Source organism: Primulina eburnea, chromosome 8 (assembly GCF_022965805.1).
Source record: "Primulina eburnea isolate SZY01 chromosome 8, ASM2296580v1, whole genome shotgun sequence".
Taxonomy (NCBI): Eukaryota; Viridiplantae; Streptophyta; class Magnoliopsida; order Lamiales; family Gesneriaceae; genus Primulina; species Primulina eburnea.
Genome location: NC_133108.1, coordinates 43,476,709 through 43,494,452, shown reverse-complemented (window position 1 = coordinate 43,494,452; position 17,744 = coordinate 43,476,709). Strand labels below are relative to the sequence as shown.

The following is a 17,744-nucleotide window of genomic DNA, read 5'->3' as shown; positions in this document are numbered from 1 at the left end:
TTTGTCAAATTAAAATTCAATTTGTTAATTTTATGTTATGTAATAAATTATAATTAACACAATATATAGAACCAAATGAACAATAAAATTTTAGAAATATATATTCAAACACCACGTATAAGGCATAATGAACTAAAAATCAATAAAATTATAGACTTTATCAACGCATAATCATAATTTACATTAATTAAAATATCGTGACTAACTCATCAAAACAATATCAAAACTAATGAAATAATAATATTAATAGTAAAATATAACTCATAATATTATTAAATTAATATTTAAACACCTAAATAATTTTTTAACCTTTTGTCTTTAGAATTTTATGTCATACGTAATCAATTTTATATCAGAATCTATCTTTTATAAATTACATCGATGTTTATTAATTTCTTGTTAAATATAATTTTAAAATAAAAAATAAATCAATATATGTAATGAAATACACATTTATAAAAGATTGATAAAAATCAAATAAAATTTAATAAACTCCTAAAATAATTATTAAATATAAATTTTAAATTATCGGTATGATTTTCACATAAAAAATAAAATAAAAACATAACCAAATACATAAATTTGATAAAAAAAAATGTAATTTTAGTATTTATTGAATTAGTTAGTTCGATTTTAAAATAAATAAATATGTTAATATATCATATGTAAAAGCCCTAATACTTTGACAGATGTTAATCAATGATCATTATAATTTACATTTATTATAAGGATTGTGTCATATATTAATTTTATAATAGAAAATAACATTTCATTATGATATAACTCAACTTTATTTCTCTCAACCTCGTTTACAATTAGAAAATTTTTCTATCATCCACACATTTGTATGTATATAAAATGATTTTTTTTTTAAATGAAATAGAATGAAATATGACATAACTAAAAATTATAATGAGAAATATATAAGGGAAAAAAGTTAAAAACATAAAATTATAACCATAAAATGTGGTTCATTAATATTTAATTATTAATTAATAGACTAAGTATGAAATTACCACGTATGTCACTTGATTAAGTAAACACATCCACATATTTATATGTATATAAAATGAAATAATTTTGTTTTAAAAATGAAATATGATATAATTAAATATTATAATGAAAAAAAGATGAGAAAAATTCAAAAACACAAAATCATAATCATAAAACGTGGTTAATTAGTATTAATTATTAATTAATAGATTAAGTGTTAAATTACAATACATGTTACTTCATAATTGAAATAAGTAAAAATATAAAACGTCTTCACAATTGGAATAACATTTCAAGTATCCACGTTTTTATAGATAATATAGATATATAGATATAGATTTTAGAATTGTTTTAATAATTTTTCTACAATTTTTCGCATACTTTAAATATAGGTTTGCGAATAAATAGATATCAAGAAAAATTACATTAAGAGCGATGACACAAAATCTATGCTAGATCTTGCAAGTTATCAAGCAAAATTATTCGTGTGGAATTAAATTCAAAAGTGTGTTTGAACATATTCAAGTTTGTTTCAAATTTGATAATTTCAAACTCAAGTTGGTTGATATTCGAGCAGCCAAGGGGCAAACAACTGTCTGAATTGTAACAAGATATATTTTTGACTGAGGGAATTGTTCTGAATTCCCACTGACAGCATCGTATATATGGAACACATTAAGAGAGAATAATGCAGCAAGCATCCAAGAAGACTGGATATACCGTGCTGGTCAGGGAAATGCCATACTGTGCAGATGCAAATCCTTACCTACTACTTCGCTTTGTTCAGCACTCGATAGAGCCCATCAATTTCCTCCTGCGTGCCATCAATGGTTGAATAATGAAGTCGTTAACTCATAAGTCATAACACAGCAAGTTAAAATTGCATCATGTTATTTACCTTGTAATTCTTGAGCATTCTGTCTCGTCTCTTCTTCAATGTTGCTGTCACCAATTCTTTTTCAGACAATTCAAATAGCTCAGGTTCCACGATTATATCTTTGATGTACTCGAAACCTCTCAGCTGTCCAAGCAAATTTGAAACAATCCCATTAAATGATATTGTTCAGTGCTCTGCCTTAGTTTGCTTTTAAAGAATGTGAAGAAAGTGACCTTATTTCTGTCGGCTGTAGATTTGAGCTCAAGGATGATGTGATCTTTGAGCTGGTTTAAAGAGCATAGCTCCAGGAAGGTGGATTCTTTATGGCCATTCTGCTTTCCCCATTTCATGGTGTTGTCTTCGTTGGGAACGACGACTGCGACTAGCTTCGACTTGAAGCTATCGCCGTACACCCATATCTAAAATACACAGTTGGAACTGAAGATTATAATCTAGTTATTTGAAAAAAAGAAAAGAAAAAAAAAAGAGAGATTAAGTTGAATGATGCTTGCTTGCTTACATCTTCCACAATAGGGGTGATACCATAAACTTTTTCAAGATATTCAACTGCAACATACTCTCCCTGAGAGAGCTTGATTAGGTTCTTTTTCCTGTCGATAATTCTAATGATTCCATTTGGTAACATCTCTCCAATGTCACCTGAGGGCAGATTCATGCAACAATTTAGTCAAGAAGCAATGACCTAATGGATATGGGAAATGATGACTCAAAAACGAACCAGTATGGAACCATCCGTCTTGGACTACTTCCTGAGTCAACTCTGGGTTCTTGTAGTATCCTGCAAACGCTGATTTCCCTTTGATGCATATTTCACCACGAGAAGGATCCGCAAGTGGATCATAGCCCATCTCTGGAACTTCCTCCAGACGGATTTCAGTATACATGAAAGAAGAGCCAACTGTTCCAATCATGCACATCTCATCTGGAAAACCCAGCGTTGCCAATCCACAACTCTCAGTCAACCCTGCCCACCGAAATTAACAGACCACGTACAACTTTGAGATTCTATACACTCTATTTTTGTTCTTAGTTTGACTAAGATAAATATATTTATTTACCATATCCTTGTACCACAAAAGCACAGGATGTGACCCGTAGGAATTCTTCTATCTCAGTGCTCAATGGCGCACCCCCGGACACTATGAGACGGATCCTTCCACCTAACCTGTTTTTGACCTACAAATGAGAAAGAAAACAAGTCACTTTTTCTCTCTTTACTTCTCGGACTCTGCGTGAGTGTAAAATCTGAGAAACTCTAGATCGTATCCAAAGCGATCAGACACACCAATGATAGTGGAAAATGGGATAGCAGATATGATCAAGATAGACATTGAAGCTTAACATAAAACTGGAGAAGTAAGAAGACCTTTCCAAAAGCAAGTAGATCAGCCAGTGGTGATGCATCTTTTTGTTTGTACCCGCGATTCATCCAAAAAAGTTTGCTGTATAGGAAAAGATTCATTTTTAGCATCAGTTTTTGCTTCAATACGAGTAGTAAGCATATATTATCAAAGAAACTATTTTGAAGACAAAAGGCTAACGAATGGACAGGTTTTTACTATTTGTAAAGCCAGCTGAAAATCTTCCTCCTCCTAGGGTTGAGTTCTTCAACAGCTTTGAGGACCCCTGAAGGAAGATAAACCAAATGACAGTGTAAAAAATGACAGCGAATTGGCGCTAGCAAATATGATAAAAAAAAACATCAAAATTTTCATGCCTTCATGCACTCTTTCAAAAACTCGAGGTACTCCTGCCAAAAATGTTGGTTTCAACTCCACCAAATCGTCCCTTATTTCGTTGATTTCCTTCAGTACACTCAATGGAAATAAGATTATCAAATATGATATATAAATGAACAACATATCCTCATCTGAGTGACCTCTAAAGTTCAGAAAAGACACAAAAAACAAACATTCTAGCAGCTTACCCCATGATAGTATCCGACCGAAGCACCCTTGTAGAAAAAGAATTCTTCAATCATGCGATCGAGAATGTGAGCAAGGGGTAGGAAAGATATGTACACATCGTCCACTGTCATCTATTGACGCTCCCAAATCATAAACATGTGAAAAAAATAGAAATACTAAACAAGGACCAACCAGAAAAAATATGATTGGCCCGAACTAAAAGGCGGCAAATAGATGGAAAAGCACGGTTACCTTGTCTTCGAATTGCTCCATGAATTTTTCGACCCCGCTAATGCATGTTATAATGTTTTCATGGGTCAAAATTACACCTTTTGGATCGCCGCTGGTTCCGCTTGTATACATAATCGTGCACGTATCAGATGGCTTTGGTGCAAAAATTTCCGATGGCTTTTCTCTTCCCTGATACGAAATGCACATAACTCAAAAACATGAAAGAACGGGTAAAAAAGGGTGAACTCTCTGCAATCCAAAAACGTAAAAGGAACACTGGACTGGTTTTTCATACCACAGCAAGAAATTCGGTCCAAGAGTAAGGTTTGATGCCAATAGCGGCTGCTTCGTCCCGCTGTTCCTCTGTCAATGAAGAGAAGCACACAATAACTGCAACCAAAAGAATTTTTTACATCAAAGATCTTTTTGGAAACTACTGACTGATTAATTCATATTGATTTTCATGCTTACATTCTATCCTTTGAGCACTGGTGCATTCAGGGCTCATTAGCTGCAATATTAGGGAATTGTTTAATTCATCAAAACAATCAAGTGGATTGATTAATCCTAAGGTTCAACCAAATCCATAAACCAATATAGAGTTTTGCTAGGCTCACTTGTTTCACTTTCTTATCTTGAACGAAAACGATATCAAGCTCAGCATGATCTATTATGTAGTTCACAGCTCTAGCCCCTGCACAATGGAAATTGACATTATTGAAGCCTCAAACGTCGTAAACTCGCCCGCATATGTTAACAAGAACCAAATCATACTCCCGAATACTGTTTTTCTTTTTCTAGCTATGAAAATCCACACATCAGATTACAATCGAGAAACAATTTGCAGCCAACTATCCTAGATATAGACAGTGTCAATAATAGACTAAGGCTGACGAATATCGTACCAAGGGTGTCGTAGAGAGGAACACAAATTAAACTGTGAGCATTGCAGGCCTGAACAAGAGAACACAACCCAAGTTTAAGAACACGAATTAAAGGGGAACAAGATTGAGATAAACAGGTCTAATGAACTGACCTCCATTGCCACAATCCACTGAGGACAATTTGCGCCATAAATTCCAACTCGAGCTCCCTGTGACAGAGTAAATTGTTAAAGTTTAAGCCTATTGATCGAGGCGTCTTCTATGAGTTCGAGTTCTTGCGACAACCGGTTTCGACATCGTATAGAGCATGATTGTCAAAGGTTCAAAACACCTACAGATTAAAAGCGCATCTATCAAGCTGGTTTTTGTTGTCTAATGATTAATGTATCACATTTCATTATCGGATACTAGCTGGACACATATTTCTCGACCTCCGACTTACGCATATATGTTGGGTGTGGCCATATTCTAGCATAAATCTCTCCTGAACTCGAGATTTTGGGACAACCAAATTCGATGAAAATGGGTAGCGAATTCCATTAAAGCTTGTAGGATGGATGGCTAATGATGTTTTGATGAATAGCAATACAAAAAACCAAAATGCTTGCATGCAAGAGTGAAGGGAATGCAGTCTCTTACAGGTTCAATGCCATGCGCTCGCAATGCCGAACCAACAAGCAGAGTTTCCAGGTACGCTTCCTTGTATGTCTTCCACTTGTAAGGGCCCCACTGAAGAATATGAAATCCAATAAAATATAATCAGAAAGCAAACACTTTTCAACACCAGATTTACTCACAACTCTGACATGCAAAAGCAAGAACGTGATCCATCACACATAGGATAACAGCAGTAAAAAGCGTGGCACCTTTCCGTCGACCAACTCACGCCATCCCAGCATTCTATTGTCAGGGTACTTTTCAAAGGAAGTTCTGCGCATAAAAAACATTTGACTCGTCAGTCGACACACTCGCAAGACTTCGCTTTAAACAAATAACACATAATAGGCGCATTTTTCGTATATCGCAGGTAACCTGAAAATTTGCCAAGCGGTAGATAACTCAGGATGAATCGACGGAAACGCATGCTCCGCGAGTAGATTACGATACACGGGACCAACGGATGGCTTTCCATCTCGGCCTTCCCTTCCTTCTTCCACCTTGACACCGAACTTCTCCATTCCTCCGCTGAAATCAGCAGAATCCTAAGAAAGAACAAGAAACGCTAAAAAGGGTCTACTAATCGATCAAAACAAGACTCAAAAGTCATGCAGCCATAAAGTATTATTCAATGTAGGAAAGAAAAAGTCACGATCGACCCACCACTACAGATGTGGATATATGTATATATGACCAGTTCTCTCTGAATTTCATTTAAAATATACAGTTCAAAAAGAGCATAAAGAATTATACAACGACTTACTGAACTGCAAAAGAATGGCCAATGAATTCAGTCTACGATCGAGAAAAATGCAATGGATGTCGGCTTAGATACTATTATATATGCAAGTGTAGCAGATGAGGAGTACTTAGATAAAGAAGATGAAGATGACTACGACGGAAGAGTGGCAATTGGCAATGTATCCTTTAATAAACGGTTGAATGTGCAAGGTAATATAATACGTGCCAATTGGGAAATGGAAATAGATACCACCTAAATTTTATAATCATGAAGAGAAACATAATTAATTGAGACGGAGTACGTGTGTTTATAGTCAAAAATTTGTCAGAAACGGTTTCATGGGTCGTATTTGTGTTGTGTATGAAAAAATATTATTTTTTATGCTAAAAGTGTTACTTTTTATTGTGAATATAGATAGGGTTGACCCGTCTCACAGATTATGATCCGTGAGACGGTTTCTCACATGAGACCCACTCGTGTTTATATATATATATAGTTTTGATATAATATTTATCCACCGAACTCATCTTTATAATCATCAATAAGTGACGCTCATTTATTGAATATAATGAAATATATTCAAATTGTATATATAATATATGAGTGATACTTCGTTAATGGAACATATCAAAATTATAAATATATATATATATATATTTAATTGGTTTGGTGGTAAATATTAATGTGGGTCGTTGAAATACCAGTGTTATTACTACTAGGAATGGAAGTTGAAACTAAACTTATGAAAAGTCGAGTAATTAATCAATGCAGAGCCCACCGTCAACGCCCAACCATCTTGTATTTACCATACATGCGACCTGCCAACATTTAATTATATATTTTTGTATTTTTTTTTCAATTGTATTAAACGATAAAAAATAAATAAAATATATTTCATGGAACAGTCGATTTTTAATGAAATTGTTTACTTTAGTTGAAAAACATTCCCGTGGCATCACACAAGGAGTTGGTACGTTTTGTTGTGTGGCTACAATAATTTTATTAAATCTCATTATTCCAATTAAACGAACTTTATTATTATTATTATTATTTCGGTAGTCGACCACTGAACAAGTTCACCTTTTTTAAAAATTAATTACGAGATACTTTTTCTTATCAATTTATTTCATTGCGATTTTGATCCACTATATTCTCAAATTTTAGTCTTAACTATATATTTTTATACTACTTCTGCTGATGTGATTCTGCAAATGATAGAGTCAAGTTATCACCAAGTCGGAATAAAAAATATTTAATAATTTAGTAGAAGATATAATATATTTTGAAAATAACTTATTATTATGAAAGAGAGTGGGTCTCATATGAGACCATCTCACGGAGCTTAATATGTGAGACGGGTCAATCTTACTCATATTCATAATAAAAAGTAATACTTTTAGCATGAAAAATAATATTTTTCAATGGATAACCAAAATAAGATATATGTCTCACAAATATGACTCGTGAGATCGTCTCACACAAGTTTTTATGTGTGAAAGAAAGGTAGATTTCATTTATTCTCTCTCACTAATAGATGTATTATTTTGTTTCGACGACCTATGTTTAATGGCATCCCTTGATTTCGTTTCACGATAGCTTTCATCCTACCATCAATGATTTCCAAAGCTAACTTAATTAAAGTCCTACGACTCCTATCATCATTTTAATAGTAAAAACAAATTAAAGTTTCAATTAATAGTGATAAAGTATATTAAAGTTTTGCTTGTATGATTAAAATAACGTCGTCATTTGAATTAAACATATATGAAAAAACAGTGTATATCTATCATTTAAGGGTCTTGATAAGTTATCTTTTCTTATGCTTTCAATCGAAATAGGTCTTTTATGAGACAGTTTCACGAATTTACATTTGTGTAACGAATCGATCCAGTTCATATATATCTAGAAAATTGAGATGTACTTTGTTATACTTGGTAAAATTAGATAAATTAGAAGTGTATATATATGTATATTAATGACATCCTTGAAATACTTTTCCACCTTCAAATACTTTTCCACCGGTTGTTTTAAATGTAGCAGCTACCCTCAACCAACCGCAACCCTAAACCAATCCCTGACACATGCATCATAAAAAGTTCAGTAAACTACAAAAAAAGCATAGAGATTGATATTATTTTTCTTGAATTTATAAAGTCTAGGAGAAATTGTTTTTGGGTTGACTTAATTGGTCGACGCGAATCGAAGGTCCGATCTACATTGAAAATTGCCGATTTCATGGACTAGTCCGACTGAAATAGGTGAAAATCGAGGTTGGTCACATTGTCCACACAGGCTCTATCCAATTCTTGCAGGTAACTGTTTGTGAATCATCAATCAATCGCCATCAATTTGCAAAAAAAAAATGTCATTAAGTGGGTGAATGGAGTAAATGCTAGCAAGTGGATCGGAAGAGAATTGTCGCTAGAGCCCTACGATATTACAATTTTCTTAAAATTATTTTTTCCTTTTCTGTGTATATATAACAGTACTGTAGGAGAAAATCAAAATGTTGTCACGATTTATCATTCTAAAGACTTCAATTTTGACCAACTCGAGAACCAAAAACTAACTTGTGTAGACCAATTTACATGAAACATGTCGTGCTTGGGCTCGGGGAGATATAATGTACTTGTCATCAAGAAAAAGTTGGAAGTCAGCCAACTGTATAATTTGTTTTTTTTATTGTTCTAGAAGTAGTGAATTCTTATTTTGATGAGTGTATTTTTACTTTGTAAAAAATTATATTTCTGAATTCTCTCTGCTAAATATGCCTCCGAGGAAATAAAGATATAGAACAATGACATGCATGCATTTTGCATCATGTACGTGTACATAAACTATACGGAGTAGGTCTCTTGTGAGATGGTCTCACGAAATTTTATATGTGAGACGAGTTAAACCTGTCGATATTCACAATAAAAAATAATACTCTTAGCATAAAAAGTAATATTTTTTTATGGATGACCCAAATAAGAGATCTGTCTCACAAAATACGATCCATGAGACCGTCTAACATAAGTTTTTGTCAACTATACGTGAAGAGTTATATTAATCAAGCAAATGAGTAATATATACTGTATTGTAAATTTTAGAGTGGCTATTTTAAATTTTCTAATATTCAGTAGCTTATCATAAAATAAATCTAAAATTCAAGAGATTTATATTAAATCGTAATAATTATTATTTATTATATAAAATAGATATCATTTTAGTATTATTTTTGTGAAAATACATGTTTTAAGTAAAAACCTAGTTATTCAAATTTTTGCACGTAATAAATAGCAAGAGCACCTTATACAGTGTGTAATCTTCAAATTAAGATAATTAACATGCATGTAAGTACGTAAACCTATATTATTCCACCTAATGATTAATATGATTGGATCAATAATATTCCAATTGCTTGATAATTTTTTTTTTTTTTTGAATCTAGTTATCTATTAGTCTCCACTCATCAAATTCAAAACATAAACTATTGTGAGACCGTCTCATGAATCAATTTTATAAAACAGATCTCCAAACCAACTCAATCATGAAAAAATATTACTTTTTTTTTTATCAAAACTACGGTAAGTATGGATTGAGTCGGTCTGTCACAGATATAGACATGTGAATTGTCTCATAAGAGACCTACTCTGAATTCAAATGACACATAAAACAAGTACATAAAAAATATAGATACATAGCCAAATGAACGCATTCACAGCTTAAATGTACAAAAAAAGTTAAAGCAAATATATGTAACATCACCGTCTCTCATAGTTTAGTAGCATAAACATCTTCTAGTAATTTTACTTATTTTGTAATTTTAGTTTTTTAATTATAATGCAGATGTAACGTCTAGATGCCTAATGTAATAATAACAATTATCAGTAAGATAAAAATATCTGACGTTACGTTAGATATGACAGAAAACATATTAAAATTATTAGAAAATGACATATTTTATAAAATTGGAGGACTAAAAACAAATTATATCAACCTATAAAACTATAATTCTAATTTCCATAGGGGTTTTTGTATTAATCATCCCAGTGTTTTATTTATATTTTTACCATAATCATCTATGTATTTAATGTATTTTAAAAATAATTTTTTAGGTTATTACTAGATATATGACAAAACAGGCCCAATGGGCTGTTTAAGAGGCCCAAATTACAATCCCAATTGAAAAACAACATTCATTTATGTTCTGAGATTGGGACTCCACGACAATGGCTGCCAATTCTACAGGTAAAGAGGGAATTGGAAATGAGGAGGAATTTGTGTACAGAATCAGCACCGCCGAGGAGTGGGAGGAGCTCCGGAGAACTGGTTGCACCTACGGCGGAAATGTAGACAAATCAACTGCTTGTTTTCACCTGAGCATGCTCCATCAGGTTTCTTCATTTTCACCTTCCCTACATGAATAAGTTAGGCAACGTGTTGATCAAGATAAAATGGAAATACCCACCTGACCAAATTCCGATTTCTGAAAACAGGGGGGGGGGGGGGGGGGGGGGGTGGGTTCGATTGTGCCTAGTTAGGGATTTGATTCGGTTTCCAACACTCGTGTCATACTGAAGCATAGTCTTGATTGAATGAGGCATATGCTATCCTCGGTTTGAAGTTTGCATAAATTTATAAAATGCTGATCAATTGAACTTAAGTGATTTGATTGTGTATATGAAGGAGAATTTTGTGTTTGTGGCGTGTCATTGGGATTTTATCCTTTCATTTGGAAATAAAAATGATATTTCGCCATTGTTATGGTTTTATCTAAATGAAATTGTCTTAAAAATTTCTTATTCCGTAATGTTCTTTTTCTGAAAGTATTTAATTTCCGAATAAATGACTAATCTTTAAATCTATACGGTTTACATCCCTTTGGGCATCAAAGATTTTAGTTTTATAATGCTTGAGGGGATCTAGTGCGGAGTGCCAGGACATTCTCTCGAATGGAATGAAGAAACTTTTGAAATCCATTACGCTAGCTAATGAACCAGTTAAAAATATAAAGCGAGAGATTTCAATTCCATGGATTCAAAATGGCCAAACAAGTTGGATTGATTTGACAAACGCACCTTAAGAGAAAAAGCATTCTTGTGGCAAAGTTTCTGTACTCGGGTTGCTTCATGATCTTTTGGTTATCAAACAATTAATTTAGTATAATATATCCCTATCTTTTCTGCTCTCTGGTGTGTGATTTTGGGAATATCATTAACAATGTGGAAATTGGCCTTTCCTTCATGCTCTATTATGTAGTTTAGGTTATCTGGCTGGTCACTTGTGTGCCTTTGTAGCTATATCTGGGTTTCAGTCGGAGTCCTTTGAAAGCTTCAAAGCATATTACAACTTTGACTTGCAGGTGCAATCGACTTTACAGAACTTTTTCTCGAACGTGAAGGAGGATCTGTACCTACTTCAGATTGATGTAAAGAAGGTAGCATTACTATAAACACACGAATAATTTTACTATCATGAGCATTTGTGCTTACTATATCATCTGAAGATTTTCCAATGCACGAGATGCTTTGTAGTTTTGTGGCAGTCTTGCAGAGATTTTCCAATGCACGAGATGCTTTATATGTATGGATACATCTCATTAGATTTTTTCTGCATATTTTGGCATATAAACAAATTTAAATCGGCGGATGCAGCTTGGGAGCGGCTTGATTTATGAAGCCGTGGACGATGAGTCAAATATTCGGTTTCCTCATTTCTACGGTCCATCACGGAGTTTCTGTCCTTTGTCTCTTGATGCTGTGTTGAAAGCTGAGAAGCTGACGCTATGTGATGACAAATTTAAATGCAGCAGCTTCAGCATTTAATCATATATGTATATGTGTATCCAATTATTTTATTGGGCGATTCACTGATTCAGACTTTGAATTTGGATCCATCATCTGTATTAATATCAAGTGGCTCGTTTGCCCCCATTCCCGTTCTAGCTTACCGACCTCAAACGAATTTCCAATGCTAACAACAGATCATAATTTTTAGTGAAGAAGATTGATGACTTGCAAGAACCCTCCTTACTCGTCAAGAATCCCTTAGTCTAACAGCAAGGGTAAGGCTCCAAGACCCCATTACTTGTGTAACAAAGATAATATGCCCACGAGTACTTGCAAAGATCCTAAGTTTGAAACGGGAAAAAAGATAATCTTTTTTTATTAGCGGTGATATATAATTTATAGTGAAATGTAAAATTTTGCAAGATAATCAAAGTTCTTCAATAATGCCTGCAGTAACATGACAAGAATTGATCCAAATGATTCGCACCACTAGGAGCTTGTTCAATTCATGATATATATATACCCTACCACTCGCTCAATGCTTGTAATAATCAATATTTAATTCATTAAATTTATCAATAAATGTTCTTTTTTTTTTCCTGCCATGATCTCAAATTTTTCAATGATTTTGCAAGACACAATGATTTGATAGCTAAAAAAAAGATAACTCGCAATTTTGTAAATGGTTTTTTTTTAAAAAATAAAAAAAATATTGATTATTTAATTAGGCAAAAACTTGTGTGAGACGGTCTCACGGGTCGTATTTGTGAGACGGATCTCTTTTTTGGGTTATCCATGGAAAAGTATTATTTTTTATGCTAAGAGTATTATTTTATATTGTGAATATGGGTAGGGTTGACTCGTCTCACAGATTAGGATCCGTGAGACGGTCTCACATGAGACATACTCATTTAATTAAGTGGCTAGGCTATTGTTCCAAAAAAAAAGGAGAAAAAAAAATAAAAATAAAAATGATACCCTCCATTAAAAAAATGAATGGATCCTAGTAATGATAATAATTGATTATTTGTAGTAATAATTTAATTAGTAAGGTGTCATATCTCATGACAACCTAGAAAGCGAAGATATTTACAAAGTCGACGGATCTCATGAATCGTTTATCAAGTGCTTATGAATGTCATTCCTTTGACTGAGTGTTTACCACACACACACATGTATGTGTGTAAGTGAATTAGAAATATGAGTGAAGAATTTAAAAATACGATTATGCTTACTTTTGAATCAAAAGAGATTCCCTTCTCGAGAACTTTATATCTTTTGGAATTGATTAATAATAAAATAATAATATTTTAATAATAATAAGAAGAAAAAACAACAATAATGTTGTCGTTCGTGATCATGATAATATATCTGGTCAACGTACTTTTATCTTATTAATGTTATTACAATTTTGCAAACTTAGAAAGATGTTTCCTTTATGAAGTTTTACATAATTGAACAAAAGTTGAATGATTTTCCGCCGTTCTTTTGGTAATATGATATGGATGCATGAATACTTACCATTTACAAATGCAATAATTAATGTTTTGTGCGCGTGTGTGTGTATATATATATATATAGTATGTATCATGTGTACGGATCTATATTTATGAGATGAGTCGAAATTAGTTTATATCATAAAAAAATATTTTTTACTCAAATCAATATATTACCATGTATAATTTGACATGAAAAATAATATTTTCATTCAAATTAGCATATACTACACAATATTTTTTCAAAATGTAACTAACAAAAAATGATATTTCTGTAAAGAAAAATAATATTTTATAGATAAAAATAACATTTCATCGGTCAGATTACAAAATTTACTTTGTGGGTCAGTCCTAAAATTATATATATATATATATATATATATATATATATATATATGTGTGTGTGTGTGTGTGTGTGTGTGTGTGTGTGTGTATCTAAGGCAAGGCTATTATTTTTTAAATTTTTACTTATATGTACTCTTTGGTATGCATCATGAAAAACGTGGTAGCTAGTTTGGATAGTATAAACAATTTTTGGATTCAAATATCACTTATGTGAACAATGTAGGTAGTTTACTCAGGAAATTCTTCACATTTATTGTATACTTTTGTATACAAACATTGCGTTCATATCCAATCGATTATTTTTATAATTACTTTTTGAAAAAAATTAATTTAAATTAAAACAAAAAATTTTCTTGTTTTCATTAGGTCTTTTTTAAAAAATAAAGTTGATTATTTATGGAAAAAATTGAAATAGGGGGCTAAAAAAAAGAAAGATGGTTTTTTGGGATTAAAAAAACCATTCTCACCTAAATGAACTAAGTTGGGAGAATTTGTTTGTCGCAATGCGAGCCGTAAATTTTGTGGATTGGACAAATATAAACAGATGGAATTATTATTTCGACTAATATATGAAAAAAATAAAATTGAGAATCTACGTTAAAATCATACTAAATAATATATATTTCGTCATAAAGAGCAAACATTAGCGCATTATTCTAATCTTATGTTATAACAAATTTTGGACACGACAAAATTATTAGTCAACCTTTTTTATATGGACCTATGCCAATTTTCACATCAAAGAATAGGGATTCTCTTTACAAAATAGTGAACTTATTTATTTTTAATAATAATAATGATGATGATATATAATAAAGTCAAGTATATGCCGTTAATTTTTTATTTTTTATTTTTATTTTTTGGCTTTAACTTGAAAAGGCCACGATTTAACATTCAAGGAGAAATTACTGCATGACTCCCTAAAATATTTTATCATTGGAAAATCTAAAAGATAATTCTACTACTATTTTTAATTCAAAAGACCCCCAAAAGATCAATGATACACTATGTTTGTTCCCAGAAAATACCTTCATTTAAAATCAATTAACTTTGTATCGTTTTGAAATAAATATTCGAAAGACTCGGATCTTAGATCTTTTTTAAACAAAATCAATTTTTACTGGAATTATCATACAACGATAAATCGATTATTAAAATCTTGAGCTTCAAAATAACTAATAATAATTTATTAAAAGTTTCATTGTCGATAACCATAAACACTTTGTTTTTGTTGTTTAATCTCCCATTCCAAATTTTCATTTTCAATATAGAATGTTGTCTCATATATTACAGATAATCATATAATTGAAATAATTTCCATTTTAAATTTTTACATTTAAATATGTTTGCACTCAATGTAATAAAATTTTCATTTTAAAATAAGTTAAATCCAAGTCGATTCAATTATATAATAAGTGGAAATTTAGCTTATGCTTTAAGGAGCAACGTGCATGATCATGCATGTCTTAGCTAGTTGAAATAGCTTTAATTTTATTGGTTTATTAGTAATTGATTAATTCGAATATCCACCGACAATTATCGTCCATAAAAAAAATCAATTTATTTATATTATATTATAAAGATCGATACCAGTATATTTTAAGTTAAATCTTGGGAAAATTGTCAAAAACTCCCTATTTCCATTCTCAACCTCCTCTTTACTCCCTACCCCATTAAAACTTTGTTTCAACTCCCCATATCCCTCAAATTTCCAAGTTTGCCCTTATATATTTATTTTAAATAATTGATTTCTTTTTTGTAGTAAAAGGCCCATCATGCTTCCGTAAAATAAATTGAATCTTTTACCTTTTTGACTAGAGTACCACCGGGTTATATCCACCGTTTTTTACGAACTGCTCCTCACAGTCCAACCACACGATCGCAACCGATGGTTACTAAGCAGATTCCTTCAGCAATACTTAGCACAGCTCTAATTCGTTTCCTACCTTAGAGCGTACAGCAAAAGATCAATTTTTGAAAATAATACATGATAGGGGCTAAGAGCAAAGATCTCTTTTATTAAAACACAAACATTTATTTATTACATAGTAACCTCCTGTAGAGGAGGAGAAACTTGTTTTAGCTACTTATCGTAGCTGAACTCTTAACACACATAAAACTTGAAAGAAAATATTACAACCTTGTATGAAAGAAATGGAGAAAATATTTGATGATCTTCACTTCCTTCTTTCTGCCTTATTTATAGAAGGCTCCTTCGGATTTGAACTTCGGATTTCAAATCTTCATAAGCCTTTACAGCTTGCATTGGGGACCATTTGGTGGTTGAGGGGTCCCTGTCTAGATTATTAATCTTGACATCAACTTCTCATCCTCCTTTATCTCTTTTAGATACCATTGACGATGAGTTTCCAGGATATCGGCAGTAATTTCATCTTTTTTATACTCTTTGAAATGATTTACTAACCATTTAAGAGCTTCTGCCTCTTTCCTCTTGTATGTTATTCTTCTTTTCAAAACTTTCAAATATACACGATACATTTTAAGTTTTGGTTCTGGTGTGTTAACTGGTTTCCTTTCTGTCCTTATTTATGGATGAATTTTCGGGACCAGTTAATTTACTTTTATTCATTGGATTCCTTTTAGATTGGTGTCCAATGCTTGCTGAGTCATCCACCATTTGTTATTGATGGTCTATTTGTCCTTTACCACTAATTAGTGGTTGTCTTGTTTCTTCCACTCACATGGTAGTGGTCCTGCTTTTGTAGTGGAGGGTCACATGTCCCTTTTAATTTTGTCGAGGAATCTTTGGCTTTCGGCTTCCTCGAGGAAATCGTGAATGTGGTCCATCCCCACTTGTACTGGTATCGGTAAAGTGTTTCCGATCAGATCTCGGCTTGAATCCTTTACCAAATTCCGGTTCCTTCTGGTTTTGGCATTCTGGACAGATGTTTTCAGACCATCTTCCTACATGTGCCATATTACAGAATTTCCGACGAGTTTCTTTACTTGCCGGCAGCTTGCTATTCCACAAAAGATTTCTTTTCTTTTCAAATAGATCTTCTGCAAAACTTGTTGTTTTTCCTGTCATGGTATTTAACAGGAATGATCCGTTCCCTGAATGATTGTAGAATTTGAACGGAAACTTGACTTTGTCCATCTCAGTGAGACAGACCCAAATACCCCAAGCTCTTCTGGTAGAAATGTCATCTTCAGTCATTGAAGACACTAGGGGTGTTTCTTCTGTCGGAGGGTCCTTGATAAATTTCTGGATATTTGAATCTGGCCTCCTTAGCTTGATGAAATGAAAGGCTTCGTGAGAACCTTTCCCTGCTGGTTCTGGTGCTGCACTAAAGAAGTATAGCTCCAAAACATCTCCTCTGGACAAATAATCATTGTTTGCCCAAGTCTCGTGAACAGCTTCCTGGATCCACTTTGGTAAACCTGAGATTTCCGGAAAGCTGGGTGATGTAGTATAAACTGAGGCAAGAGCCCCAAATTCATACCAAGCTTTAACCTCCTTGGGATATGAATTAGGTTTCATCCATACCCTTGGATATTTTCCTGAAACATCAACCCTATTTGTAGCTGGGTTAATGCCAATACGTGTTTTTAATTTCTCCCAATTCTGCTGATAAACCTGGAATGGAGAAATTACACCTTCATTAGTACCAACCTTAGCTTTGCCTTTGTCAATACGAGGCCTAAGGTTGATCTCTCCCTCTTCAATCCCCGAGGTGAAGGGTTGACTTGAGGACTCAAGATAAGGATCAGGAGTCTCAATTTTTGTTTCAGCCGACTCATCTCGTGATGATCCCGACTTAACACTTGTGCAAGGGGTATTTGAATCCCCCGCTAC

The 17,744-nt window shown here is 32.7% G+C and overlaps 2 protein-coding genes across 5 annotated transcripts in view; one reads left to right on the top strand and one right to left on the bottom strand.

Annotated features, from left to right (window-relative positions):
• Window positions 1-1,459: 1,459 nt before the first annotated feature.
• LOC140840075 (long chain acyl-CoA synthetase 1-like) overlaps window positions 1,460-17,744 on the bottom strand; it is a 69,517-nt gene continuing 53,232 nt past the window's right edge. Inside the window, exons 1-20 of one of the 4 annotated variants that reach the window (XM_073207179.1) lie at window positions 6,334-6,493; window positions 5,946-6,115; window positions 5,780-5,843; window positions 5,553-5,642; window positions 5,066-5,122; window positions 4,935-4,983; window positions 4,647-4,723; window positions 4,501-4,540; window positions 4,325-4,419; window positions 4,051-4,218; window positions 3,819-3,929; window positions 3,609-3,696; window positions 3,451-3,517; window positions 3,258-3,333; window positions 2,950-3,067; window positions 2,610-2,855; window positions 2,391-2,530; window positions 2,104-2,289; window positions 1,892-2,014; window positions 1,460-1,807 (exon numbers count right to left, since the gene is read on the bottom strand). In XM_073207179.1, the coding sequence (XP_073063280.1) occupies window positions 1,763-1,807; window positions 1,892-2,014; window positions 2,104-2,289; window positions 2,391-2,530; window positions 2,610-2,855; window positions 2,950-3,067; window positions 3,258-3,333; window positions 3,451-3,517; window positions 3,609-3,696; window positions 3,819-3,929; window positions 4,051-4,218; window positions 4,325-4,419; window positions 4,501-4,540; window positions 4,647-4,723; window positions 4,935-4,983; window positions 5,066-5,122; window positions 5,553-5,642; window positions 5,780-5,843; window positions 5,946-6,091 (1,986 nt within the window). In that variant the 5' untranslated portion in view covers window positions 6,092-6,115; window positions 6,334-6,493 and the 3' untranslated portion in view covers window positions 1,460-1,762. Of the gene's footprint in view, window positions 1,808-1,891; window positions 2,015-2,103; window positions 2,290-2,390; window positions 2,531-2,609; window positions 2,856-2,949; window positions 3,068-3,257; window positions 3,334-3,450; window positions 3,518-3,608; window positions 3,697-3,818; window positions 3,930-4,050; window positions 4,219-4,324; window positions 4,420-4,500; window positions 4,541-4,646; window positions 4,724-4,934; window positions 4,984-5,065; window positions 5,123-5,552; window positions 5,643-5,779; window positions 5,844-5,945; window positions 6,116-6,233; window positions 6,300-6,333; window positions 6,494-17,744 lie in introns of those variants that run through there. The other 3 variants (XM_073207180.1, XM_073207178.1, XM_073207181.1) reach the window with 3 other exon arrangements.
• On the top strand, window positions 10,478-12,230 carry LOC140838053 (uncharacterized). The gene is made up of 3 exons (XM_073204140.1): window positions 10,478-10,691; window positions 11,660-11,734; window positions 11,952-12,230. The coding sequence occupies exons 1-3, from the start codon at window positions 10,527-10,529 to the stop codon at window positions 12,120-12,122; spliced, it is 411 nt and encodes a 136-aa protein (XP_073060241.1). The 5' UTR covers window positions 10,478-10,526; the 3' UTR covers window positions 12,123-12,230.